The following is a 27,544-nucleotide window of genomic DNA, read 5'->3' on the forward strand; positions in this document are numbered from 1 at the left end:
TACCAAACTCTTCGGGCAACGTGTTTTCAGCCCGTTTGTGTTCAATGCGACACCCCAGTCACAGGGTGCACCTCGCAAACCATCTGCAGAGAAAACTGAACATTTTGTTTCACTATCAGAATGCCTTTTTCCTTCCTTTGAGCACATGGTACACGCTACATCTCTTACCAGGCACATTCTGTCCCTTGGCTCGGCTGTTCCTTCCCAGGACAATTTCTCCCTCTCTGCAGATTATAGCACAAAACCACCTCCAAAGGTTGGGCGCTGGCTTGAGCCTTTCTCGCTTTGAGCCCTGCGTGTTCTTACTTTGCTCACAAAGTATTACTTGTGTAAACACCCCTGGTTGTGTCCAGATGGAAATCGGGTCCCTGGCTGGATCTGTAGATCCAAGCTCCCGTGTTTTTTACGCTTTGTCTTCTTGGTGAATTGTTGTTTCTCCTAAACCTGCCTTTTTCTTCTCATTTCTCAGAAAACGGTAGTGCTTTTTGTCACGGCTTCAACCGAGGATTCCCCAAACCACATGCTGGAATCACAGTTTCAAATGCGCTTTCAATTCTTCCACAGCTTCTCCCTCCGCCTTTGATTTCTCATGTGAAACTAATATTGTGGAAATAGATCATCCTCATCCAGAGCGCGTTATCCTTCCAGTTCCCATCGGGGTAGTTTGTACAGGGTTGGTGTCAGACAAGCACAGCCTCCTTTGGCGCTTCACACCACAGGTGCTAATTAAAAATAAGGGGGGAAAAAGGGCATTTTCTAGCATGCTGCTTGCACACAAACGCAGAAAGTACGCTGCCGAAAGGTGGTAACCGGCTGTGGTCTGTAGCTGAGCAATTATAAAGGTGAGAGGTAAAGAAAGGAGCTCGTTTCGCAAGGTGTGCGCGGCTGCAGAGACCGCAGGGCGAGCCTGCTGCTGCCAACACGTCCTCCTGGCACCGCTGCCCGTGCGCTATAGCGCCTGCGAGATGGGCAGATTAACAGCACGGGGCTGATCTCACCACCAAAACCCTCTGTCCCACCAGGTTTCGGCATCCCCGAGCACCATTTCTGTGTGTTTCGCCGTGATGCCGCAACCACGCAGAACAGCAGGTGCTGGAACCCACGGGGTGCGCTTGCACACGGGTGACACTTGGTTACGCAGAAATGGTGCCATTCCTTGGGCAAAATCTGGCTGTTCTCATCGGCAAAGGCAGGCTGACTGCCCGACACCTAGTGCTGGCAGCCAGGCGTGCAGCTGCGGAGGTTTTGGCACCCGTTTTGGAGAGAAAGCAGATGGTACAACCTCTCTGCTCTCAAGAGAGGAGAAAAGCCACCTGGGGCACCGACCGCAGGTGCGTCAGGAGCTGCGATTTACCTGGTGTAGGTCAGCAGAGCCCACATTTCACACGAGTTACGTTCATCTACACACATGCAGAGGGTCGTACAACACACCTGTTCACGATTGCAGAGTGACAGGGGCCTGGGAAGCCCCTCCAAGGCTACAAAAATATCAGATATATAGTGTTTTCTGCTTCCTAAGCACCGTGCCTGCCTTTGGAACGTACCTGCTCATACCCACTGTGCAAACCATGCAGGTAAATGAACTCCAGGCTGCATAACTTAAAGCAAAAAGACGCTGAAGCGTCCGTGTAGGAGCTGTTAAAATATTTAATCGCAGCAATACAGGCCTGGCTGGAAGGGGGGATTTTGTGGCAGGTCTTTGAGATCTGCAGGACAGTCCTTCAGCTGTTTGTGTAGGAAACAATAACCGTGCCAATAGAATAGGCCCAGACAGGATCTCCCGGCAAAGCGTATTTTATTAACGATTTTGCAAGACTGGGTGTTCTACCTAAGGGCAGGCGCACAGAATAGGGCAAAAAGCCCCTGCTTATATCCCCCCAACATTCCAGATTCACCCCCCCGTTCCCCATCGGTTGGTACTGCAGGGTTTACAGATGCCTGCCTCAGTTTACCCGTCTCATTCATCTAATTCTAACAACCACCTTATGGATTCGTTTAAAATATGGATTCCTTGCTCTTTGGCTGCGCTTCTCCCTAGATTATTTGTTTTAAAATACAGGTATCAGTTTGCATTGTGGGATTAGTTCGAAGAGACTTTGGTTTACATTAAGGATTCATAGTCAGATGTCTCTCAGTCCTTCCCCAAACTGGGGTCAGGTGTGAGAACAACATTCCTCCTTCTATGGCTCCTTCCATGGGCTGCCTGCCTGATTATATATAAATATATATAAATATATTATATGATTATATATAAATATATATTTATAAATATATATAAATATAAATATATAAATACAGAAATACCTGTATTTCTGATTATTAGACTGTATTTTAAGCAATTACAGAACCCATGCTTCAGGAGAATATTAAGGCAGCAAGCTTTAAAGATCAACCAACCTTGTAACCATAGGGGCTTTGTATAAGCAGACCCTGTAACCATAGGATCTTTGTATAAGCAGACCCTGTAACCATAGGATCTTTGTATAAGCAGACCTTGTAACCATAGGATCTTTGCACTTGGTAGTTCTACCTTGTTATTGAAATCGACGTAGATTTAGGACATATTCTTTTAAAATAGGTGACTGAGAAGTAGCTGAGAAACATACGAATGTTGCTTAGCATTGCCTAAAAGGCAGCTTGTGTTAGAATAGGCGTGGAATATGTAAATAGTTGTCAAGAATTGTAATTAATATGTAATTTTTCTGTCCATATAAGCTATGTATGACCACCTGATCAGCAGCGGACCTATGGGGGGAGACCGCCGGTGCCGAATAAAGAAATGCTCCTTTTAAAACCCCAAAAACGTGGTTTTAAGAGATTATTAATCTGCTGATTTTACAGCAGAGACTCGGTTTCAAAGCTCGGTGTGACCGCACCACCAAAGAGAAGCTGCTAAATTAATGTATGCTGTGATTAAGTTGCAAAAGACGTGCCCATCGTTACCCAATGGACATGATCAATGCTTTTCAAGTGTTTTTCAAGTGTTGGATCCTCCTGCACAACAAGAGGGAGACGGGAGATTAAGTAACAGAGTGCTTAGTTGATAATTAACTAATAATTAATAGATGTATTCTAAGAAAGGAACTAAACAACTATAACTGACATCAACAATTATTTGTTGGTGTTGATGCATGTCAACATTTTCAAAAGATGTGATGCATATGTAATAATTATGTGAATGTCAGCAACGCAAGGGCGCCCAGTCTTTGGATGACTGATGGATACAATAAAGAATGCCGCTTACTGGTATAATTCACTCTGCTAAGTTTATTTTTTAAATTTCAAAATAAGAATGCTGGTTATCAGTGTAATTGACTCTGCTGTTGATCTTTATGGTTCCACCTCCCCAAAAAGCGCGTTTTTAGGGGGAATGTCCCGTGAGGCGCCGGGGGCGGGGCCGCCGCCATGTCGCTCCCGGCATCCCCCGCGCCGCGGCCGCGCCAAGATGGCGGCGCCCGTGTGAGGAGCGGCCGCCGCCGTGTGAGGAGCCGCCGCTTCCCGCGCCGCGGGCGCGCGTTCCTCCTTCCCCACCCCGCAGAAATAATGAGGATAGCGGGGCCCCCATGTCGGACCACTCTGACGAGAGGGCGACGATGATAGCGGCCGGCGAGCTGTCGGAGTTCGCCCCGCGGGGCCGGGAGCGGAGCCGGCGCCACCCCAGCGCGCTGAGCCTGCAGCTGCGGCGGCTGCAGCCCGCCTCCTCCGAGCTCTGCTCCTCCGACGGCGCCGCCGGCCTGGTGGGCTCCCTGCGGGACGTGACCATCCACGAGCGGCAGCGGGTAGGAGGCCTCGGCCCCCGGGGGGTTCCCTTCATAAATAGGCCCAAACCGAGTGGGTGTAATCCCGGAGATGTTGTAACTTTGCCTTGCAAATGGTGAATCCTCTGTTCGGTTTTGGGCACCTCATCGTTGACTTCATTAATGTTTATAAATGTATAAAGGGGGAGTGTCAGGAGGATGGAGCCAGGCTCTTCTCAGTGACAACCAGTGACAGGACAAGGGGGAGCCAGGCTCTTCTCGGTGGCAAACAATGATAGGACAAGGAGTAATGGGATCAAGCTGGAACACAAGAGGTTCCACTTAAATTTGAGAAGAAACTTCTTCTCAGTGAGGGTGACAGACACTGGAACAGGCTGCCCAGGGAAGCTGTGGAGTCTCCTTCTCTGGAGACATTCAAAACCCGCCTGGACATGTTCCTGTGCGACCTCACCTGGGCGCTCCTGCTCCAGCAGGGGGATTGCACTGGATGAGCTTTTGAGGTCCCTTCCAATCCCAAACGTACTGTGATACTGTGAAGGGGCAATGGGTGCAAACTGGAACACAGGAGGTTCCACTTAAATTTGAGAAGAAACTTGGTGAGGGTGGCAGAGCCTGGCCCAGGCTGCCCAGGGGGTTGTGGAGTCTCCTTCTGTGCAGACATTCCAACCCGCCTGGACACCTTCCTGTGGAACCTCAGCTGGGTGTTCCTGCTCCATGGGGATTGCACTGGGTGAGCTTTCCAGGGCCCTTCCAACCCCTGACATTCCGTGATTCTGTGATCATCAGAGGGACATTGAAATACTAGAGAGAGGTCAGAGAGCTGGTGAGGGGCTGGAGCACGAGTCTGATGAGGAGCAGCTGAGGGAACTTGGGTGTTTATGGAACAGAGAAATAAACTTAACAGCAGAGTCAGTTAGACTATTAAGCGGCATTCTTTATTTTATCAGCTCTGGGGACCATCCTCCCTAAGTGCTCCAAAGACTGGATGCTCTTGCGTTGCTTATATTCACATAATTATTACATATGCATTACAATTTTTGGAAATTTTGACGAGCAATACATCTATGCTATGAAATAATTGATGATGTTAGTTATAATTGTTTAGTGTCTTTCTTACATCTATTAATCATTAGTGTAATATGAACCAAGCACTCTGCTTCTAAACAATGTGTTACTTAATCTCCTGTCTGCCTCTTGTCGTGCAGGAGGATCTAAAACTTGAAAAATATCCCTTGTTTTTGCAGGTGGTCAGAAAGCATTTACACGTTTTTTGTAACTTAATCACAGTATACGTGAATTTGGCAGCTTCTCTTCTCTTTATCCTGGAGAACAAGAGCTGAGGGGAGACCTTCTCTCTGCAACCTCTGCAAAGGAGGTTGGAGCATGGAGGGGGTTGGTCTCTTCTCCCAAGTGATAGGACAAGAGGAAATGGCCTCCAGTTGCGCCAGGGGAGGTTTAAATTGGCTATTAGGAAACAATTCTTCACAAAAAGGGTTGTCGGGCATTGGAACAGGCTGCCCAGGGCAGTGGTGGAGTCACCACCCCTGGAGGGGTTTAAAAGGCATTTAGACGAGGTTCTCAGGGACATAGGTTAGTGCCGGAGTTAGGTTATGGTTGGAGTTGATGCTCTCTGGTTTTCAGGAGAGCTGGCAGCTGAGGAAAGGCGTCAGCGACGTCGGGGAGGAGGCGGACTACGACGAGGAGCTGTACGTGGCCAGCAACGTGGTCATCTGGAGCAAAGGGAGTAAAAACCAAGCGTCTACTGTCTATAAAGCTTTCACTGTTGACAGCCCTGTCCTGCAGGTACGAAAAAGTGGAAAGATGACAACTTTATAGACTCGTAGAATATTTTGGGTGGGAAGGGACCTTCCCAGCTCCCCCAGTGCCACCCCTGCCATGTGCAGGGACATCTTTACCAGCTCAGTTCGCTCAGAGCCCCGTCCAGCCTGGCCTGGGATGTCCACAGGGATGGCACATCCACCGCCTCTCTGGGCACCATGTCACCTAAAAAAATCTGCAGTGACTGTTTTTAAGCTGTTCTCTGAGGTGGGGTTATTTTGGGAAATGCAGAAAGATGAGATTGTGTAGCAGCATCAGTTCGTTCTTTGGAAATAATCACACTGTGTTTGTTTTTAGGCCTTATGGTGCGACTTCACGATACCCCAGGAAAAATCTGACAAAGCTGAGGGTGAGTTTCCCGCTTACTGTAAGGCCAAACAAACGCTGTGAGTTCTGCACTCTTGGCATGAGTTTAGTCAAGACTTGCTGGGCTAAGACAGCCACCCCCCTCAAGTTTACGTTTTGTGTGTAGAGAATGTCTAAAGAAACAGAAACTTGACTGTGTGGTTTTTGCTTTTGTTTTTTCTCCCCAGTTTCAGGCAGTGATGAAATAGTAGAGAAATGTATCTGCATATTGCAGAATTCTTGTATAAATGTGCATAGCATAGAGGGGAAGGATTACATTGCTGCTTTACCTTTTCAGGTAAGTGCTGTCCTTTTGGTTGTCTTTTTGTCTTCAAATGGGCTTGTAATCTGTTTGCACACTGTGCTGGGGGTGGCTGCTGGAGTTCTTCGCGCTGTGGGTGAAAGGAATTAAGCTGATGAAAGTGTGGTCATGTCGTCAGGGCACAGAATATTCTGGAAGTAGTTGCAGTTGGTTGCATCATGTGGGTCTGACCGCTTCGTAGTTTGAGAACCTGCTCTGATTTACGTTGCTCTCAAGAAAAAGCATAAACATCTTATTTTGCTCTAACGAGATACTAAAATGTGAAACATAATCAATATAGGCAGTAGTTGATTATCTTTCTTTGGGCATAAATGTATTTGTAATTTTTTTTATAGGTCGCAAACGTCTGGCCAACAAAATATGGTTTGTTATTTGAGCGCAGCAGTTCTTCGCACGAAGTACCTCCAAGTCCACCCAGGTGTGTAACAAGTGGCTTTAGGTGTTTCATTATAGACTGTTTGCTCATCTGTGATAACACAGGAGTGCGAGAGTTGAAGAGCAATAATGAAAGGGTGTGTATGTTCAGGATGGGCCCAGATGAAATCAGGTGAAACCTCAGGGAAGAGCAGGAAGGGGCTGAATACTGACAATCCGTGGTATTCCTCCGATATTGTTAATGGAAGTGGTGGTGGAACAGGGTATGGGAGGCACAATACGGGTGTTCCTGCTTGATTTCATGAAGGTTTGTGGGGCAATTGATCCCAGGCTGCGATGGGCAGCTGGGAGATCACCAAGGGGTTGTCAGGGAGAGGTTTGTTCTCCGCTGCGGGATGCTGTACGTGTCTGGAGCATCCTGTTACCTGCTTGGTGAGGATCCCAGAGCCCAGATCTCTGTGGCACCCAGCTGAGGAGCAGAGCAAGGAGCTGGATGTTGTGCCAATGAGCAGCTTTAATGCAGCTGCACATTCTCTCTTGGGCTTTATGTGTCTGTTCCAAGCACTTGTGATTCTCAGAAGAGCTGGGATTATAAATAGAGGTTCTGAAAATGTTGAAGGTTCGTGCTCTGTTCACTCGGGCCAAAGCCTGTCCTATGGCCACCAGGTGGGGTCATTCCCAAGTGCTCTGAGATGTAAACCAAGACTTATTCATCCCATTTGATGCACCAGCCTGTGTGGCTCTGCTGCATTAATCAAACAAACTTCTGTGAAAGGGGTGGATGTCTCTGCCGTTTCAGGCTCTGGTTTGTTAAGGGTTGAGGAGCTGTTTTGGGCTCGCAGCACATGCACCAACTACATGAAACAACTACAAGAGAGAGCAATTCTGCTTATTAGCTTTTGTTTTTTGAACATTTGGTTTGTTTGTTTCTTTCCAGAGAGCCTTTGCCTACAATGTTCAGCATGTTGCACCCGTTGGATGAGATAACACCTCTCGTCTGTAAGTCTGGAGGTAGGTGGACATCTGCAGATCTGTCACTTGGAGTCCATCCGTGTGGCATCAGATGCTTAATGTGTCACTGCATTACAAAATTTGCAAATGATCACTCTTAAGAATTCAGAATTGGAGCGTTTTAGCTGCTTCATGAACAAGGAAACTGTTCAGGAAAGAAAGCCAGATTGCAGAAGAAAGAATGCTAACACTGGAACTGATAATGCAGCTGTAGAAATGATCCTTCCACCTTAACTGAAGTGAACTGCTTCTTCAGCAGGCGTGTTTGGCTCTGGCCGAGTGCAGTACGTCGCTGATCACACCATGAGGATTGTGTTTCTCAGTGCTGAACCCTCCATCGTGATGACCTATGACACTGTGCAGAGTTTACACACCGTTTGGGCTCTCCGGAGAGTAAAACCAGAGGTACAAATTAATTGTCAACCAAATATCATTATAAAAAACTTTGTGTGTGTGTCTTCATGTGCCCTTATGGCTGTGTGTGTTAGAAACGCCTGGTTATTTGTGATTTATTTTATTTATAAGAGAGCAAGATGTTTGGTGTGGGGGTTTTTTAACACCTAATTGATGAAACAAGCTATTCGAGCATCTTCCTGGCAGTTGTTGCCCATGTGCTGTTTGCACTAACCCCTCTGTTTCCCCTCTCAGGAGCAGAACACGGTGCTGAAGTTCTCGGAGCAGCTGGGCACGCCGCAGCACGTGGCCACCAGCAGCTCTTTGACCGCCCACCTCAGAAGCTTCTCCAAAGGTGACTCTCCCGTGGGCTCCCCTTTCCAGAACTACTCTTCCCTGCACAGCCAGAGCCGCTCTGCATCGTCGCCCAGCGTGCAGTCCCGCTCCCCCTCCATCTCCAACATGGCTGCATTGAGGTGGGTGCCAAACAAAACCAGAGGACCCAGGCTGTAGAACAGGATTTATGCCACACAAAGGCTGTTTGTCATCTGTAGTGGAGTCGGGGACTTTCTGCAGGTCTTCTGAGTCCTGAGTGTTTAATTAGATTTTTCCAAAGAAAGCCACATTTAGAGGGAACAGGTTGGGAGAGACTTTTTGATGGAATCGCCTACACTACCTAAAATAGACTCATAGAGTCATTTCAGTTGGAAGAGACCCCAGAATGTTGGTTTCCTTACTTCTGAAACCTCACCTGTTAGATTCTGACGTAGATGATTGGAAATGAATTAGATAATCATTATCGCATGCTGAGGTGTTTTTCTAAAGTGACCTAATACTGAACTAGCTTCTGGTTTAGGATGGTTTGGGTTTGATTTTAAAGTCTCTACTGGTGTGTGAGCTCCCGGGGATTCAGTACCTGACTCTGAAAACTCACTTTTCACTGGCGTCTTCTGTCTTTGCCTGCAGCCGCTCTCACTCTCCTGCCCTGGGAGTTCATTCCTTCTCGGGAGTGCAGAGGTTCAACTTTTCTGGTAACGTCCAGTCACCGAAGAGACACAATATTACCCATTCGCCAAACAGCACTGCCAGCGATTCCTTCCTCATCCCAGAAACGGAGCCCATCGTCCCCGAGCTGTGTATGGATCATCTGTGGACAGAAACAGTCACAAACATGAGGTCAGGTGCTTGTGTTGGGGTGTGAGAAGTTCTGGGTTTTCATTGCGGAGGGGGGAAATAAAGTCAAATTATTATTTCAGTGTGTGCTTTCTGCAAATGGTGCTGCCTTAAAATAGGCGTATAGGCTTTGCACTTCCTAATTTTTTTGGAAAAATGATGCTCTCTGCCAAAGGGAATTGGGCACTTGGAACAGTGTTGCCTGCAGTGTTATCTGTAACTCTCTGAGCTGGTGGGTGGTTTCACGAGATCTCTAAAGTAAAGTGGGTTTTGACCTGGTCATTGCTTTGGGGTGTCATTTTATTTTTAATCTTCTAGGGGAATGTCTCTTTCTGTGTTACCATCAAAATGGGCAAAACACAGCATAAACCCAAGGACTGAACAGGAGAACAAAGCCAGATAGCTTGTACTCTGCATGCCAAAAAGTGGGGAATGGGAAGATTGGCGTGCTAGAAAATCAATTTTGAGAGGAATGACTGAAACGGAGACTGGCACGTTGTGGCACCGCAGTGCGCTGCGCACTGGGGTCCAGTGACACCCTATAGCCTGGGGACACTGGTCTTCACTAAAATGTTTACAGCAGACAAAAGTGTGGGGTGATCATCGTGTCTCTTTCACAGGGAGAAGAATTCCCAAGCGTCAAAAGTGTTTATTACCACTGACCTTTGTGGACAGAAGTTCTTGTGCTTTTTGGTGGAATCCCAACTCCAGCTGCGGTGAGAATCCCTGTCCTGGGGGCAGGTGGATGAGGAGGAACACTCTAAAAATATGGGGTTTAACTTACTTATTCTTCCAGCCGGTGGAATCTGTTATGAAAACTTGTGGTATGTCACTGGCTCTCATATGACCCGTTTTTAACTCTGGTGGCATAGATGATTTGGGCTATTTAAATAAAACTGAAGTTGCGAGAGAACATTGACTGTAGTTTGGATGGAATTCTTTATCTTCATCTTTACCCTTTAGAAGTATGTTGAGGGTTTTAATTTGACTACCAGCGTAAAAATAAGTTGAGTTAGAAGGGCAAAACAAGCAAAGGAAGGAGGAAGCAAGCAGATGTACCGCAATAAAAGTACCTACACTGTCCAGCACAGCTTAAATTTTCTCTCCTTTCTGTACCAACAGGTAGCACAGTCCTTTTATGTTTCCTGTTGTTTTCTCAAATCTCTAGGTGTGTAAAATTTCAAGAGAGCAACGACAAGTCGCAGCTGATCTTTGGTTCTATTACCAATATTCAAGCGAAGGACGCAGCTCCGGTGCAGGTACGTACCTCTGTGTGGACTTGTACTCCTGCTTTGTCGCTTGTTGTCCAACCCTTGTCTTACTAAACTACAAGAAGCTGAAGGTGCTGCTTGATTCCGGCAGGGCATCGATACGCTGCTGGTTCTGGAGGGCAGTGGAACTCTAGTGCTTTATTCTGGAGTGGTTCGGGTAAGTAACGGTTTTTCTGTCCCAACAGAAATGTTTAAATCTTTGGCTGTGCGGAGGGATCCTGTGAGCCTCAGACCTTACCAGGCATCGTTTTAAGCTGCTGCTGGCTTGGGACTTGCTTGGGAAGGCAACTGTGCTCACGTACCAAGTGTAGTTTGCATGCAGCATTGAAAAGATAGTTCTGAAGAGTCTCTTGAGCTTATTTTCAGCATCAGTAAAATATTGAAGTAATAAAATGCTTTCAAATAAAGAAACCGTGAAGAATACAGAAAAACTTTCCGACTTCTCTGTAGCATGCCAGGTATTTTTAGATGTCAGATTATTTTGCCTTACAAGGGGCAGTTATTAGGATGGATGTGATTCCTCCAAAAGAATTAAGACTTTAAGTTCTGTAGAGATATAATGTGTTCTCTCTGTATGCAGAAACCTTGGACACTGCAATTTGTACATGTGTATGTATATGAAAAAAGTATACATTCTGAAAGTAGAGCTTTCTCAGTGGAGCGCTGCTAGAGCTTTTCATGGGAGTGGACCTGTAGCAATAACGTACAATGCTGACCATAGATGGTGGTGCTTTCAGTGTGTCCTCATCTGAAGAGAGTAATTACATGAATTAATCATCAATCTCTTGAGAGACTTTAGTTTAAGTACCCACTTTTAATAAAACTTTTCCTTTAAGACATTAAAATCTGATGATGTCTGTGAGCAAGCCCGTGGAGGCACAGGCATGAAAACCAACTATTTGTTTTCCCATATATTGCTCCCCAAAGGTGGGGAAGGTTTTTATTCCGGGTCTGCCCGCTCCGTCGCTGACAATGTCCAACCCAATGCCTCGGCCGAGCACCCCCTTGGACAGCGCCAGCACCCCGGCCAGACCTTTGAACAAGCACCTGGGGCCCCTGGAAGAGGTAGGAGAAAGGGTTTCGTTGTAACGGTTTCAGATGATTGCTTGATTTTTAACTTTCAAGGTATCTTTTGGAGCTAAATCTTTTATTTTTCTTCTGTAAAACCCCTGAATAAACAGTGTTTAAATATCTATTTAGTGCTGCCCTATTTATTTATGGTTTCTGTAAAACGTCTGAGGCAGAGTTTGGAAAGATATTTGTAGTTAATTCCGAAATACTTACTGGTTCATTAAGAATGACAATTTTAGCTGTCCTTTGCTCGGATCCTTTTGTTGCAGCAATTCTAAGCAGTCGTTTTTACCACTTTTCAGAGTGTGCTTTTGTCACCAGTTCCAGAGCTGAGGGATTCTGCCAAGCTTCATGACTCGACTTACGTTGAAGACTGTACTTTTCAGCAGCTCGGGACTTTCATTCATGGTCTGAGAGATCCTGTCCACAACAGAGTCACTTTGGTAGGTATTATCCCATCATTGGAGTCAAGGCTTTGTTAGCAGAGCTAAGTGAGGGTCAAATTTGCTTCTACTGTATAGTGAGACATTGAAGCAGCTCCTGATCAACAGCAAAATATAACACTTGCGTTGGTGGCTCCACATTTTTGTCCCTGTAGAATTCTCTAGAAGTCGCAGAATTTGATTCCCTCAAGCGATTCAGCTGAAGATCTGTTTCTGGAGCTAGCGTCTGAGCTTGCAGATCTGTAGTGTAGCAAATAGCCAGGAATTAGGAATATGCTTAGTACATAAATGAGTTCCAAGCTGATAGAAAAGGGCCCTGGCTTTACTTTATGCATTTCGTAATTTGACCCTTGCTGGTTTTATATTTTCAGGAACTCAGCAATAACACAATGGTTCGCATTACAATTCCCGAAATCGCCACTTCGGAGCTAGGTATGATTCAGAATCCTTCACACAAAATGTGTTCCGTATTTTTGAGGGTTCATTTTTAATAGTTTCTGTATCGCTTAGACTGTAAGGATTCGGTACCACGTATTCCAAGCTCTATTAACTTACCTTGTAGAGCTGCTACTGTTGATTTAGATGTTCTTTGTTGCTTTTAGTGCTTCACTCACTGCGCTCTTAAAACTTCCGTTGTTGTTTAGGGTGCTTTGCTCTCCACCATTGTGTATGTTCTTGTTTGAGGAAGGGCTGACATGCCAGTTCAGACACGAGCTGGTTTCAGTAATGAGCAAAAAGGAACTTTTTCCCCCTTAGTGAGGTAAATCAGAAGGGCTGTGCTTAACCTGAACTAAAGGAGCAGCTCTCAGAGGTTGTGGGGTGTGGCTTTTAGTGAAAGAGCTGCCCAAGAGCTGAAAGGAGGTCCAAGAACTGCAGAGATTTATAGTGCTGATTGGAAGAAGTACCAGGAGGTAAGATAGAAAACATACTTCATTTTCTTTTTCTTGTTTTGTTTTCCTGCAGTGAAAAGGTGTCTGCAAGGCATCAAAGCGATCCTGCCCAAGGAGATAGCGGTACAGATGCTCGTCAAGTGGTACAGCGCTTACAACGCGCCGGGAGGACCCAACTACCACTCCGAATGGAATTTATTTGTAACGTGTCTCATGAACATGATGGGTTACAACACAGAGAGACTGTCCTGGACGCGGAACGTAAGCAAGCTCACGTGTTTGTTGTCATAGCTTGTGTTAATGCTACTGCTGAATCCTCAAGTTCAAAACGGTTAGAGAGACATGGAGTTGTGTCAGAAATAGACCGTGTCTTGGCTTAAATCACAGGATGCCATCTCATCAGTTTATATTGCTAAAGTTTAGGGCAACATTTTAGTCTGTATTTATCGTGATATATGGTACTTGTCACCAACTGGCTTGATCAAATAAAAATAGATTATGAAGATTTGACTCCATTTCATGGTTCCTGTTCCATAAAGAGGATTTTCCATGTAGTTTTTGAACCATGATGTTTAAAGTTCTACTTCTCAGAACCATTTTACTGAATTATTTGGAGTTTTCTGTGAGTGGGTTTCCTGCTGGCAAGTACTTTTGCAGCACTCTCAAGAAAAAAATCACCAGCAAGGATATTTGTACAACTGAAGTAAAGGCAATGACTGTATCTACATCACCAGCATTAGCTCATCCGCAGTATTTCCTCTGTCCCACCAGATGTTCAACAGTCAAGCTGTGACGTTCATGCACCATACACTACATTAACTAGAAAAAAATCAAACTGCAGTCTATGTTTTATATGAAAGCAAAGTGTATAGAAGTTCCTAAAGCAATGCCATGTGATGTGCTGTTTGAATTCAGGTGTCACGATTGGTGATTTACTTGTGCAACCTCATGAATTGCAATTCTGAGCTACTTTTGATCTTTTTATTTCTCGCAGCTTGATCTCGAAGGATCGCTTTCACCAGTTATCGCTCCAAAGAAGGCCAGACCCTCAGAAACAGGGTCAGATGAAGTAAGAAATGGTTTTCTTTTACAAGTAAGAGCCTTGGGGGTGGGTGGTTGGTTTGGTTAGGTTTTAGTTTAAAGGCAAAACCCTCTGAGTAGCGCATTTCATCTGAGATGATAAACCTCTGGGGGAGGAAAAGTTATTTGGTCCTGTGCGGTGGCTGCATCACGAGATGTTGCTTGTCAGGATTCTCACTGCCAGAGAAGTAGGTTGGACTCAGGGATGAGTTTAATATGGATCTCTTTCCTTTTTGTTTGGTCTAGGACTGGGAATATCTCTTAAGCTCTGATTACCACAGGAATTTCGAGTCTCATCCTGTAGCCAAAGCTTTGCGACTGGACCCTCTGGAAGTTTCAGCTCTGAAGGGGGACTTTTCACAGAGCCTTACTCTGGATTCCTCAACCCTCCTTTTCACCCACGTTCCTGCTATTTTCTTTGTTCTTCATCTCATCTACGAGGAGCTCAAACTCAATTGTCTCATGGGAGAAGGACTTCGTTCGCTTGTTGTTCTTCTGGTTCAACTGGCCAGGTATGCAGACAAATAGCAGATATATATTGTGCGGAGTCTCTTGATGATGGGCGCGTGTTATTTTTATGGAGAATTTGGGGACTGCACAAAGTGAAGAAAATTAATGAATGTTCAAAACCTTATTGAGCGTAGATATTTGCTTCAGCAAATCTTGTATGGTTCTTATGACTCCCCAACATCAGTATGATGCACAAATCTTGGATGCTGCAGCTCGTGCTTTATCTCCTGCGTTGACTCAGCTCATGAGATCTGTCAAATTTTAAACATTTTTAAAAATCAACAAGAAAACGTCACAGAAATGCAGAAAGGTTGAGTGGGTTTTTCCCCATCTAACACAATTGAAATCTCTTTCATTCTAGAGACTTAAAACTTGAAGCTTATATAGATTATTACTACAGAGACTACCCAGCCCTTGTGAACACCTCCAGGCAGACTTGCATCATTGATCAAGGTGAGTTTAAGACTGTGTGAAGCTGGATATTCAGCGACGATTATTTGCAGTTTATCACTAATCCTGAGCCTGTTGTGAACTGTTCTCTTCAAAGCTGGTCAGGATTTAACGCCCATATGCAAAACTGCTGGCAGTGCTGAGGTTGCCTTGTTTTTCACAGCCACCTGAGAAGACCGGAGTGAAACCAGTATTGCATAGTCACGAGCTGGAGATTTGTTAGTCGTGTAAGATAAACGACTGCTTCTCCTGACCAGAAAAATAATCTAGCATCGGTCTGGCGTTGCTACTCATATTTGTGGCCAGGGAAGGCAACGAGGTTATTGTAGTTAGGTTGTCCTCTCACTTAAGCAATTTATTGTTGTTGAATTACAAGACCGTTCCAGTGAGGTTTTTGAGAACTACTGATGTTTTATGTTTTCCTTTTCACTGTGGGCTGAGAGAGATCGTTTTTGTTCTTGAAAGACAAGTGTCTTGTGTTGTCATTACCATCTAGCGATTAACTTCCGTCCAACAGGAAGGAGATCTGGTCTGGTTTACTACAAAAATCCAGCATTTCCCCCAGATGCAGCAGAAGCAGCACTCTAGGTCTTGCTTTAGGAGTAGTGGAGCATTTTTGCGCCTCTGCTGTGAACACAGTGTCATTGCTGTCTGTATGATTCAGTCCAAACAGGTTTCATGCACCATCCCTCATTTTTTTCTGCCGAGCCTCCCAGTATCTTCCAGTGGCTGAGCTCCTGTCTGACGGGAGGAGGCGTGCAGCCTTACCCTTACTTACCGGGAATCTGCGAGAGGAGCAAACTGGTAGTACTGGTACGTATTTAGCAGAGAGGGGAATCCCTGTGTGTCCCCTCTTCTATTACTTGAATATTAGTGCAGGGTGTGGATGGGTTTCAGCAGGTGGAGGAGGTATTTGAGGTTGGCAAGGAGAGCTCGTGAGTGCAGAGTGAGTACCCTGTGCTTCGCTGCTTATGTTTTTTCTTGTGGTTTGCAGCGGTGGTATGTGCAAAGTCATAATGTAACTCAAAGTTAACTGTATTTTGCGAGCGAGAATTTCCCGGCTTTCTTCTCGAGCGTGTAGCAACATCAACATTTAGTCGCATGAGTAGTTGTAAGTGCTGATGTTATCTCCTGGTCAGCCTTGCTTGCTGATTGGCGAAGCGTTTATGGGGAAATCCTGCAAATATGGGATTTGGAGCCTGAGGGGTTGGAGAGCAGGACAGGGAGCAGAGGCTGCTCCAGCCCAAGTGTCCAGGACTTGTTGTGCAGTCTCTGCCAGGGTCAGCCTGTCCTCTGCCTTAGGGTGGAAAGCAGCGGCACTGAGGTTCTTTGGAGCACTGATACACTTAAGTGTAATTTAATTTAATGTAATGTAATTTGCCTCTGCATTCAAATTCTGAAGAGCTGTAGCCCTTCCCTTGGACTGTCACCTGTGTCTGTCCGGCTCTGTCTTTTCTCCTGCCTCCTGTGTGGAGGTCAGAGCTGACATGTCTTACCCAAAGATCTTAATGGAAAACACACCAGGTTTTTACCTGTGGTTTTTGCCTTTGGCACACCAGCCTGTTTGGCAGTACCGAGAAGTGACGAGGGTGAGAGATGACGTTGATTTTGCTGGCTAAATACCTGAAGTGGACCCTGCTTTGAATGGGGAACAACTTCTCGCTTGACACCTTCACAAAGCAGCTGATATTCAAAAGGTGGAGGAAGCTGAGTGAGAAATGGTGTCTGTAAAGCAAGAGAAATTAAATGAAATGTGAGAAACATGGCAAATGTGCTTGGAACATGTTTTTCTGTTCAGATCTTTTTCTTTTTACCTTTGAAAACAATTATGAGGGAAAATTGAGTTAATTGTTTCAGGCTTTATTTTTTACCAAGCTTCAAGATAGGAATCTAAAACATAAGAGTTTGTTACTTGCTTCAGTTGTTTCAGTCTCCTTTTGCTAACAATGTTTTTGTAATAAACCTGTCCCACTGGTTCACTTATTGCAATTATCCCTGCCTGGTTCATGAGGCAGTACAGCAACCGCCACACACTCAGTGACTTTGGTTTATTGTCTCCGTTTCCTCTCCAGAGCGTGGCTCTGTACGTACTGGGTGATGAGAGCGCCGTGTCTAACGAAGCCTCCCACTATTTGTACAAGATCACGACAGGTAACGATGCTTTGGTGCCACCACAGGATCTCCTGGTGTCCTGTGCTTGTTACGTGCTGTCCTTTTGCTGGGAGAACATGGAATTAGTGAATGAATGTGGCCTTGTCTTTCCTAGGACAACGAAAACAGCAGATGGAACAGGATGACGACCGGTATGGGGTTTTTAGTATTATTTTAAACTCTGACTTTTTGCCTTTCTGCTGAGTTTTTTACTAGCTTTTACAGCTTTCTCCTTTATTCCCCTTTATTTTACAGATGTAGTTTCACACGCAGCACATCTGTTTCCAGCCTGGCTGAAAAGTTAGTTATTTGGATGACTAATGTTGGTAAGCGCAGCTTCTTATCGTTGTGCGAAATGGCAGCTGCCATAAGCAACAGCCTTGTGCTTACCTGATACGAAATACACTTTATGTAATTTTGCTAAAACAGTTTATTTTTTGGTTCTTGGTTAATTTTCAGGTTTCACCCTGAGGGATCTGGAGTCTCTCCCGTTTGGCGCAGCTCTTCCCATCCGAGACGCGATCTATCAGTGCCGAGAGCAGCCCGCCTCCCACTGGCCAGAGCCCGTCTGCCTCCTGATCGGCCGCCAAGATCTGTCCAAGCAGGCGTGTGAGGGGAACCTGCAGAAGGGCAAATCTGTGAGTACGGCCAGAAATGCATTTTCCAATAGTGGCTTTTGGGCAGAGCACTCTGTTCAGAAACTTCCCCACATCTGCTGCTGCTCGGGACATCGGGAGGTGCAGGATTCACAACAGGGCGACACGGGGTTTACACGCGTGTGAGGGTTTCAGTACAAAACCCAGCATCCGGGACAGGAAGAGTACGTGCATCGCTGTGGAAACTGTCGGTATAAAACAGATTCTGAACTCGATTTGGGCATGGACCTCAAACGTGTTGCCTACAGAGCTGTTTGTCCCTGTGAGTCCTGGTCCTCCCCAAAACAGCTGCGCCTTTGAGAAGTGTCGGAGAGGTTTTGGTGCTCGGGATGGAGACTCTGCCCTCAAACAGCAATGGCACAGGGAGAAGGAAGTCTATATTTGTCAGGCTGCTTTCTGAAATATGCTTTTTATAGACCTTTTTTCTCAAAAAGGCTTTAGTTATTTGTATCCTGAGGTACAAGGTGGCGTTTTTCTTTTAAACATTTTCTTCTGATTGTGAAATGCTGGTGATTCCCACTGAGTTGTAGCTCACTCGTGTGTGTTGTTGAGGACCCTGGGATCCAAAACTCATGTTGCAAGCTGGCTGGTGGCGTGTGCTAAAGGGCACAATTGTAGCAGAGAGATTGTCTGCAGCCTGGTTGGAAATCAGAGGATTTGCAGTCTCAAGTACATCTCAGTCAAGATCATTTTGCTGTCTTGGCTTTGGAAATTATATTAAAACTATTCAAATTTCTTAGAGGCTTCATGACTACATATCCAAAAAGCTGGGTTTTTTTTAATTAATTTAGCAGGAAAGTAAATTAACTGCATGTTCAAATCCCATCTGCCACCCTTCATTAAAAATCGATCTTATTTTTTGCTGGTGAAGTTTTGTCAAACTGCAACAGCACCGAATCTTAAAATGATGATAAATTTGATTTTATCACTTACTTATAACAATGCCTCGAATATATGTTACCTTAAAAGGATAAAGTGATCTTCAAACACCAAATTGTTTGTCATTTCTCAGGAGGGCAGGGTGGAGTTTCCTGTTTCAGAACGGACGCTGGCTATATGGGTGGTGCAGTTCTGTATTGACATTTAGCGCCTATTTATCAGAAGAAATCGGTTTTCATTCATCAGCTGTTAATTTCCTTGCACTCCCAGTGCTGTGTGTGATCGGGGAGCCTTAGGAAGCCCCTGTGTTCGGTCTGCTCTGCGGGATGCTGCATCTTTCAGCTTGTTGAAATTCTTAGATATAGAATAGAGAAAATGACCAGTTTAGCGAGGGGTGGAGGATTTTTGTTCCTGGATTTATTTCAATATTTTGCATCGCCTCCCTTGTTTTGTTTTGCTGTGTTTTGTTTTTTTAAACCTCTCTTCTGTGGAAGATGAAAAAGAAAGAGGAATCTACTGGCCCACTTCAGGGTTAACTTCCAGATTATTTTGTCAGACCGTAAGGAAACTGTATATTCTGCTGGAAAGCTTATTCCAGAGTTTAACCCCTGCTTTAATAGACATCAAAATGCTCGTCTGGGTTTGGTTTTCACTGCTGAACTTGAAGCAAAAAAGCACAAGTGTTTTCATAGCTGTCATAGACAATTGTGTAGGCAGGGAGGGGAAAGCCCTTTCCTACTACTGCTCTGAGACAAGAAAGAGTTTTGAAAGGAGGCGACTGTTTCATGTGTTGCCTCTTCAAGCTCCTGCTCATCAGTCCCTGCCCCATCTTTCACCTATTTGAGGCGTCAGCTCCTCCTGTCTCAATAGTTATTTATCCCATTTAGATGTGCCAAAATCGTTGATTGCGATGTTCAGCAATCCTTCCAAGTGCGTGTAAGTATGCGAACCGTGTTGTTCATGTTATTTCTTTCCTTTGTCTTCCGCTGGCAGTCCGTGAGCCCCGTGCTGTCCTCCGACATTCCCGCGGGCACCGAGTCGGAGGAGGACGAGGACGGCATGAACGACATGAACGAGGAGGTGATGTCGCTGATCTGGAGCGAGGATTTGCGCGTGCAGGAGGTCCGCAGGCTCCTCCAGAGCGCCCGGCCCGTGCGCGTCAACGTGGTGCAGACGCCAGAAGCCAGCGACCACGAGTACATAGAAGAGAAAGAAAACCGGTACAAACCGTCTCTATTTCTCGCAGATATTTCATCAGCTCGCGTGAAAAGCCGTCTGAATGTTTTTGGTGGCTTCAAAGCTCAGTGTGTCTAACCAAAGAGTGCAATATATTTCAGTCTGAACTGCACATTAAAATAGGCTGGCCTGAGCGAAGGACACGCATGAGAGGGTTGGATTTCATAATCTGAGTCTTTGAAGCTCGGTGAACATCAGAACTCTGCTGCCTTTGAGCTGGAGGGCTCGCGGGACTGGAGCAGCCGCTGGGAAGGACTCTTAGTTTGAGCCCCAGACAGCGTGTTGAGATCAGTTAAGGTTTGAAAGCAGATTGTAGCATTTTTTTTTCCATCTAAGAATTACAAAATACAAGCACAACCTATTCTATAGAGAATATAGCTCTGTAGGGGACAAAGCATCGTCCATCCCCTGCTTAAAACTGGAAAGCTCAGGGCTGATCTTAGGTCTAAGCAAGGCTCAGGTTTGGGGACCTCTTTAATTCTACAGAAATCAAATTCACTGTCCCATCCCTCTCTCTTTTGAAATCTCCTATTGGCAGCATTATACCCCCGGTGGTCTTACAATTGCCCCCGTCCTGCTTCTTTATTCACTTATTTTGAGGGTGTTAAAAGTGTCTTTTTTAAAAAAAGCCAAAGAAAAAGCCAACTTCAGAACGTCATTGACATGCGAAACGCTGCAGAAGTCAGAAACTAAAGGAATGCACCAAATTATTGTCCGACCCAACAGACTGAGTAATCTAACGAGTCTAGAAAGTGTTTCCAGAGTAAATCATAGAGAATTGTGGTCAGCATTCTTGGAAGCACGTTATTAACTCTCTGCACAGGTTATTACTAGATGCAATCACCAGTCATAGCAAGATCCCATATGGCAATCGGCTTTGTTTTACTTTCCCCTTTCACCTTGTTTCTGATACGGCTGCTAAATTGTCCGTAGCGCGGATTTGTTTAAGTAGCACCTTGCTTAAGGGGAAAAAGAGACAAGTTTCAACATGATGTCAGCTAAAGTGTGTCTTCGAGGTTTATCTTGTAAGCACCAAAGATTTGGTTCAAATGTTTAGCCTACTAAAAAAAAATGGAAAGTCAACGTGGTGTCTCATAGGAAAAAGCCATCTGTTGTCTGTTGGTTCATTTTATGTCATGGATTTGGGAAAAAAAAGTCTGTATTAAGCAACTGGCTTGGTTTTTCTGTTGTCTCCCACCAGACTGCTGCAGCTGTGCCAGCGAACCATGGCCCTACCCGTCGGACGCGGAATGTTCACTTTGTTCTCCTATCATCCCGTTCCAACGGAGCAGTTGCCAATCCCGAAGCTGAATCTGACCGGTACGTTGGTCAGAGTTTCTTTTGGTTGTTACTCCATTTCCTTCTGAACCTTTTGTAATTTTTAGAGCATCTTCTGCGTCTCTCTGGAAATAGTTCCCTAGCTTCCATGTGCTTTTTGTGAAGAAGTAGCTCTTGTTGTTTGGAATCTGTCACCTACAAGCTTCTTGTTGTCAGGCTGATGTTATTACCTGACGCTGAGACCTTACATCAGGTGCATTCCGAGAAGTGAAATAAATTGCTAAGGACACACAGCCGGTTGGCGTTGGTGTCGTACATGACACAGATGCTGCAAATTCCATGTCGCCGGTTTATTTATTGTGCTGTGCTTTTATCTTCTGGCATGCCTAAAGACCCCAGGGCTGCCTCCAGACCTTGCACACCGTCAGCCTTTATTCGCTGGCCACGCAGCTAAGCTGAGAGCTGTTTCCAAAGCGGTTTGGATTCACCTAATTGCTTTTTGTAATGATTTTTGTGGCGAGCAGGCCGTGCTCCTCCCAGGAACACCACGGTGGATCTGAACAGCGGGAACATCGACGTGCCTCCCAACATGGCCTGCTGGGCCAGCTTCCACAACGGGGTGGCCGCGGGCCTCAAGATCGCGCCCGCCTCGCAGATCGACTCCGCCTGGATCGTCTATAACAAGCCCAAAATTGCCGAGCTGGCCAACGAATACGCGGGTTTCCTCATGGCTCTGGGTCTCAACGGGCATCTCACCAAACTTGCCACTCTCAATATACACGACTACTTAACAAAGGTGAGGCCTTCTTTCGTGGGAAACGGAGAAAAATAGCTGTAGGACTTGAATTCTTTAATCAAATCAAGAAAGAGAAGTCAGCCGATTAATTTTAAAAGCTGAATTGGAAGTTTCCTTGGGCGGGAGAATATCAGAGTTGCTTAATTAATGTTAGAAGTGCTCTGTCTAAAAGATTTTCAGCAGTTTTGTCACTGGATCTTTCCGTGTTGTGTTGCGATAGATGAATGCTCTGAATTACTTCTGCTCAATTTCTGTCACAATGTTCTTGTTAATCTTTGCATTACGGAGTTGGAGTTAGGGACTCCAGATTTTATGGACTTTGCATTAAAAGGCTGAAAACCATGTGTGCTCTTGAAATCTCACCTTAAATTGTAAGAAGCTGTAGTAATTACTTTCAAACTTAAACACTGGGAAACGATACATGCGGCTTAGGGGGAGAGATTGGTCACGAACTACTAAGGAAATAAGATCCTATTAAAGCAAAAATGTAAGGTTTTGTTTTAAGAACAACCCAAGTGTTTGGGTGTGTGTGTGTTTTGGAATCTAAACATCTATACTTTAACCATGCTTAATATTTCATGGTGTGAAAACTGCTGTGTGGATCGAAGTCTGCCTCTGCGCTACAGTGCTACATTTGGGAAATACCTGTACACCCGTGTGCAATACAAAATACCTTTCCAGCCAACGTTCATTTTCCTGAAGAGGTGGATCAAAATAGTTTAGCTGCTGTATTTGAGAACGTCAGACTTGTGTTAGATACTTGGCCAAGCATCTTTCCTTTTCTGAGCGCATCTGCTCGCTCTGATGGCTGCTGCGCTTCCTTTCCCAGGGCCACGAGATGACGAGCATCGGGCTGCTGCTCGGCGTGTCTGCCGCCAAGCTGGGCACGATGGACATGGCCATCACGCGCCTCCTGAGCATCCACATCCCCGCGCTCCTGCCGCCCACCTCCACGGAGCTGGACGTGCCCCACAACGTGCAGGTGGCGGCCGTCGTGGGGATAGGGCTGGTGTACCAGGGCACGGCGCACCGGCACACGGCTGAGGTGCTGCTGGCCGAAATCGGTACGTGCCGGCGCTGGGATGTGGCCTGGGAGGGTCACAACGCGTGAGTGATTCACACGGTGCATCAGGGAGCTGAGAATTTTAACACTTCTTTTAACTGTGCGTCTCCAACCGCAACATTCACCTCTTGTTTTTTGTCCTAAATTCTCCTGTTCTGAATTTGGTTTAAGGCTTTCTAAACAGTAATCTCAATAGCTGGTTCTGAACAGTGAATTTCTGATCTGAACTGTCACGGTTCTCCTGATTTTATTTGTAAAGTTAAGTTCTTACTCATGTTGATAAGTAACTTCAGTTCCAAAAGACAGTATGCTTTATTAAATAGAGAATGGGATACGTTTTAAGGGTGAAATTATATCTGCTATGTTTCTGGTAATTTGATATGTGCGATCTTTTCTAGCAACAGCTTTTGAACTCTGCTGAAAACATTTGGATGGGTTCAGAGGTGTTAAATGATACATAATTGTAATGTGGCATTTGAGGTGTCTCTCTGGACTCTGAACATATAAATTAGCAATATTTGCTGCTTCTGGAGGGGTTTGCATTTGGTGATGGATGGGTTAAGTGACCGTTACTTATAATTCCACTGAGAACTTTCCAGATAAGGAACATATTTTTTTTCTCTCATTTCGTTAGGAATGTAGTGCTTAATTAAGCAACTTTTACTAAGCTAAAATTCTACAAGGTGAATTTTTGTTTCTTTTCTGCAGGACGTCCCCCTGGCCCAGAAATGGAGTACTGCACCGACAGAGAGTCCTATTCCCTTGCGTCTGGGCTGGCCTTGGGCATGGTGTGCCTGGGGGTAAGCGCCGCTCCTCGTTTCAGCGCCAATTAGCAGGAGAATCATTATATATAGGGATGGGGTAATGAGACCTGTTTCATCCTTGACTCCGGATGGGCCGAAAGCATGTTTGTTTTTTTTTTTCCCCACATATATGAAGGCATTTCCTTATTATTTCTTGTCTTGTTCATCCCCTAGCACGGCAGCAATTTGATCGGCATGTCGGACCTGAACGTCCCCGAGCAGCTCTACCAGTACATGGTGGGCGGGCACCGGCGGTTCCAGGCGGGGATGCACCGAGAGAAGCACAAGTCTCCCAGTTACCAAATCAAGGTACGCGCTGATGATTTCTGCTCTTTTAAGCTGAAAATACCAATGGATTAGGAGTCTGAGAGGTGCATGTCTTGATGCACGGAGTGATTTGTTTGAATGCCAGCACGCATCGCTGCAGGCTGTTGCCCTCCTAGTCAGCTGGTTTGAAATATGAATTGTGTTTTCGCAGGAGGGAGACACCATAAATGTGGACGTCACTTGTCCGGGTGCCACCCTTGCGCTTGCCATGATCTACCTAAAGACTAATAACAGGTATTAACCGTGGAATCCCTCAGACCTTTTGCAGTAACTTGTGATCGCAGTTTAAGCTGCTGCTGTGCTGCCTCTATTTGTGTGGTTTACTCAACCCTCAACTTTGTGCGTTGCTGAAACACGATCTGGAAACCCTGTTCCTTTGTGCCTTGCAGATCCATTGCTGACTGGCTGCGGGCACCAGATACCATGTATTTGCTGGACTTCGTAAAACCGGAGTTCCTTTTATTGAGGGTAAGGTTTTCTTTTGTTTCATTCTCAATCTATTTAACAATACAATTTTTAACAAATTTCTAATCCAGCCCACACGCTAGTCCTGCAAAATCCCTTAGACAGCTGGTAACCCTGTTGCTTGCCAGCCAAACTCATACCTTCCAATAATTTCTGCTTGTAGTAAATCAGCATGCTTGTCATGCAGCACTGGGGACAGAATGTAGGGAGAAGTATTTGAATGATACATTTTAATGTAGAATGTTAAAATGTTTAGGTGAATTTTCATAGCTTTTTCCAACTTAATTTCACAGATAAAAAATAAGTTAGGCCTCAGCATCTCTTGTCAGTACATAGTGAATTTTCATCTCAGTTTACCACCTAAAGATAAATCCTCGCAAGGATTTATTTTGTGTTTTTTTTTCCTGCAAGTAGAATTTGCATCTCTTAAAATAAAAGCTATCGAGTAACTTCTGATCTGAAGGCTGAGAAGCAGGGAAGGAGCTGCTAGTGGGTAGCTGCATTGTCTGTGTTTCCGGATGCATTTAGTACATTAAAAATACCATTGATGTTTGTGTTGGGTTTTTTCTTATGTGTTGTCTTTCTCACTTGTTCAGACCTTGGCTCGATGCCTGATTTTGTGGGATGACATCTTGCCCAATTCCAAGTGGGTGAATAGCAACGTGCCTCAAGTAGGTATTTACACTTCACGTGTTTGCTTCCCAATTTTACACCTCACTGAGTTGTTCTGCATGTGAACGTTTCCTTAGTTGCGTGAGCTGCACAAGAAAATGTATGTTAATCGTGTTCACCTGGCAGCGGTGAGAGCTCCATTGGATTCCTGGATGGAAATGGGAACACTGGGGACTCGCATCCCATTGTATCTATCAGAAATAAATAAGCGTCGAAAGGTGGATCAGCAGTACAGTGGAGCATGTGGAGGAAAAGTCAGCTTTTATATGCCTGTGAAACTGAGCTGTTTTGTGTCACTTACGAGCCCTCAAAGTTTCAGTTTTTAAAGCAGCTTTCCCTGGATTAATTTTTCTCTCTTATGCTTTTTGTAGATCATCAGAGAGAACAGTATATCTCTGAATGCAACAGAGCTGCCTTCATCTGAAGACTTGAGTTTAGAAACACTGGCGTAAGTAACGTGTCAAAAATTGTTCTTCTGAAAAACGCAGCTGAACACTTTATGGAGATATCAGTGTGAAAAAATCTCTCCTTTGATACTGAGGGAATTCTCTGCTTTCTGGATAAGTCAGCATTTCTTTTCAGTTTCCCGTTTTTTTTAATTTGAGAGGAGTTTGTGGTGCATATTCAGATGAGGAAAAGAGAAATATTTAGTCATTTCCTGTTTGTGTTTCTTATTAGGCAAGCGCACGTCTACATCATCGCCGGAGCCTGCTTGGCACTGGGATTTCGATTTGCTGGTTCGGAAAATCAGGCAGCATTTCAGTGCTTGGTAAGAGGCTTTTATTTTTTCCCTTAAATTTCCATAGCGCTGTAACTTATCTTTTGTATCTATATTAACTGTGCATTTCTTTTCTTTCCAGTACAAATATGCAACAGATTTCCTGAAGTGTTTGTCAGCACCAACAGCTTCAATAGTAAGTTCTTTCTGGTTGCAGAAAGGAGGCTTTGCTGTCATGTACTCTGATTACCCTCACCAAAACCTTGGTGGAAACAAAACCATCCCCTTTTACTTTTCAATATTACAGACTATTTCTAGAACGCGGCAGGGCTGTGAATCATTGTTAAGGTTCTCCGCTCTCCCTCTTTCTGTGGAATGTGTTTTCTCAAACCCGGGGGTACAAGCAGCGTATTAGCCAGAGTGGCCACGTGCGTTTGAGCACAGAAGCGTAACCGTGCGTCCCCTCTTCTGCCCCCAGACAGGTCACTACAACCTGGAGACGTGCCTGAGCGTGCTGCTGCTGGCCCTGGCCATGGTGATGGCTGGATCCGGAAACCTCCAAGTGCTGCAGCTCTGCCGCTTCATGCACAAGAAGACAGGCGGGGAGATGAACTACGGCTTCCACCTGGCTCACCACATGGCTCTGGGGCTGCTCTTTCTGGGAGGAGGAAGGTCACTTGTCACTTCCAAAGATGTTTTCTGTTTCTTCTTTCACCTCTCCTGCAAAAGCTGGAGCAGCGTGCAGTTTACTTGATTTTTATTATTGTTTTTGATAACATACAGATACATTAAGATGTCTTCTGCAAATGAAGTTCCTGTTGTCTTCTGGACACTGCATTACTTAAATGCCACAGGAATGTTTCTGGCCGGTGTTTATTCCCTACCACTATGTGTTTATTTTGACTGTTGTAGGAACACATTTGTACTAGAAAATTAGAGATTCCTGGCCTGTGTGCACTTTGCTACTGTCCTTCCCTTCCCTGGGATGCCAAAGTATTTCAAATGGCTGTGCTCGTTAGCACGGAAACTAATAGATAATGCTTTTCTACAGATATTCCCTGAGCACTTCAAATTCTTCAATTGCTGCTCTCCTGTGCGCTCTGTACCCACACTTCCCTGTTCACAGCACGGACAACCGGTAAGGGTTCGCTAGGGTTTGTATTTTCTTGAGCTAAATCATCTTACAAAAGAGGTTATCTAGAGGACAATGATCGGGAATTTTTACTTAGGCGCTCTGTAAATTAATTTTTGGAGGTTTTTTAAAAGAAGAAGTGGAAAAGAAATAAGATATAAGATGATGGTAGTGATCCGTTAGCTAACTCACATGTTATTAAAAAAATATAAAGCCTCCTATGTTACTGCAAATTTCTCTTTTGTTTCTTGGATCCCGAGCTGTGTGTAGTGTGGTATTTGGGATTATCCCCTGCTGACTCCTCGTCCCCCTGCGCAGGTACCACCTCCAGGCCCTGCGGCACCTGTACGTGCTGGCGGCAGAACCGCGGCTCTTAACGCCCGTTGACGTGGATTCCAACACTCCCTGTTATGCGCTGATAGAGGTTACGTACAAGG

General features: G+C 45.2%; 1 protein-coding gene across 2 annotated transcripts in view; it reads left to right on the forward strand.

The window, feature by feature from the left end:
• Positions 1–3,426: 3,426 nt before the first annotated feature.
• The window catches only part of ANAPC1 (anaphase promoting complex subunit 1), a 29,514-nt gene continuing 5,396 nt past the window's right edge, over positions 3,427–27,544 (forward strand). Inside the window, exons 1-39 of one of the 2 annotated variants that reach the window (XM_082049942.1) lie at positions 3,427–3,779; positions 5,400–5,561; positions 5,895–5,946; positions 6,131–6,240; positions 6,600–6,682; positions 7,577–7,650; positions 7,907–8,055; positions 8,299–8,519; positions 9,010–9,219; positions 9,837–9,932; positions 10,385–10,475; positions 10,579–10,644; positions 11,415–11,552; positions 11,861–12,001; positions 12,373–12,433; positions 12,965–13,152; positions 13,886–13,960; positions 14,218–14,483; positions 14,843–14,934; positions 15,596–15,744; positions 17,004–17,082; positions 17,198–17,234; positions 17,338–17,408; positions 17,542–17,720; positions 19,611–19,837; positions 21,055–21,173; positions 21,656–21,927; positions 22,757–22,991; positions 23,699–23,790; positions 23,968–24,102; positions 24,272–24,354; positions 24,510–24,588; positions 25,182–25,256; positions 25,629–25,705; positions 25,936–26,026; positions 26,118–26,171; positions 26,454–26,647; positions 27,027–27,113; positions 27,426–27,543. In XM_082049942.1, the coding sequence (XP_081906068.1) occupies positions 3,564–3,779; positions 5,400–5,561; positions 5,895–5,946; positions 6,131–6,240; positions 6,600–6,682; positions 7,577–7,650; positions 7,907–8,055; positions 8,299–8,519; positions 9,010–9,219; positions 9,837–9,932; positions 10,385–10,475; positions 10,579–10,644; positions 11,415–11,552; positions 11,861–12,001; positions 12,373–12,433; positions 12,965–13,152; positions 13,886–13,960; positions 14,218–14,483; positions 14,843–14,934; positions 15,596–15,744; positions 17,004–17,082; positions 17,198–17,234; positions 17,338–17,408; positions 17,542–17,720; positions 19,611–19,837; positions 21,055–21,173; positions 21,656–21,927; positions 22,757–22,991; positions 23,699–23,790; positions 23,968–24,102; positions 24,272–24,354; positions 24,510–24,588; positions 25,182–25,256; positions 25,629–25,705; positions 25,936–26,026; positions 26,118–26,171; positions 26,454–26,647; positions 27,027–27,113; positions 27,426–27,543 (4,944 nt within the window). In that variant the 5' untranslated portion in view covers positions 3,427–3,563. The remainder of the gene's footprint in view (positions 3,780–5,399; positions 5,562–5,894; positions 5,947–6,130; positions 6,241–6,599; positions 6,683–7,576; positions 7,651–7,906; positions 8,056–8,298; positions 8,520–9,009; positions 9,220–9,836; positions 9,933–10,384; positions 10,476–10,578; positions 10,645–11,414; positions 11,553–11,860; positions 12,002–12,372; positions 12,434–12,964; positions 13,153–13,885; positions 13,961–14,217; positions 14,484–14,842; positions 14,935–15,595; positions 15,745–17,003; positions 17,083–17,197; positions 17,235–17,337; positions 17,409–17,541; positions 17,721–19,610; positions 19,838–21,054; positions 21,174–21,655; positions 21,928–22,756; positions 22,992–23,698; positions 23,791–23,967; positions 24,103–24,271; positions 24,355–24,509; positions 24,589–25,181; positions 25,257–25,628; positions 25,706–25,935; positions 26,027–26,117; positions 26,172–26,453; positions 26,648–27,026; positions 27,114–27,425; position 27,544) is intronic. The other variant, XM_082049943.1, reaches the window with a different exon arrangement.

Source organism: Streptopelia decaocto, assembly GCF_964273445.1.
Source record: "Streptopelia decaocto genome assembly, chromosome: 3".
Taxonomy (NCBI): Eukaryota; Metazoa; Chordata; class Aves; order Columbiformes; family Columbidae; genus Streptopelia; species Streptopelia decaocto.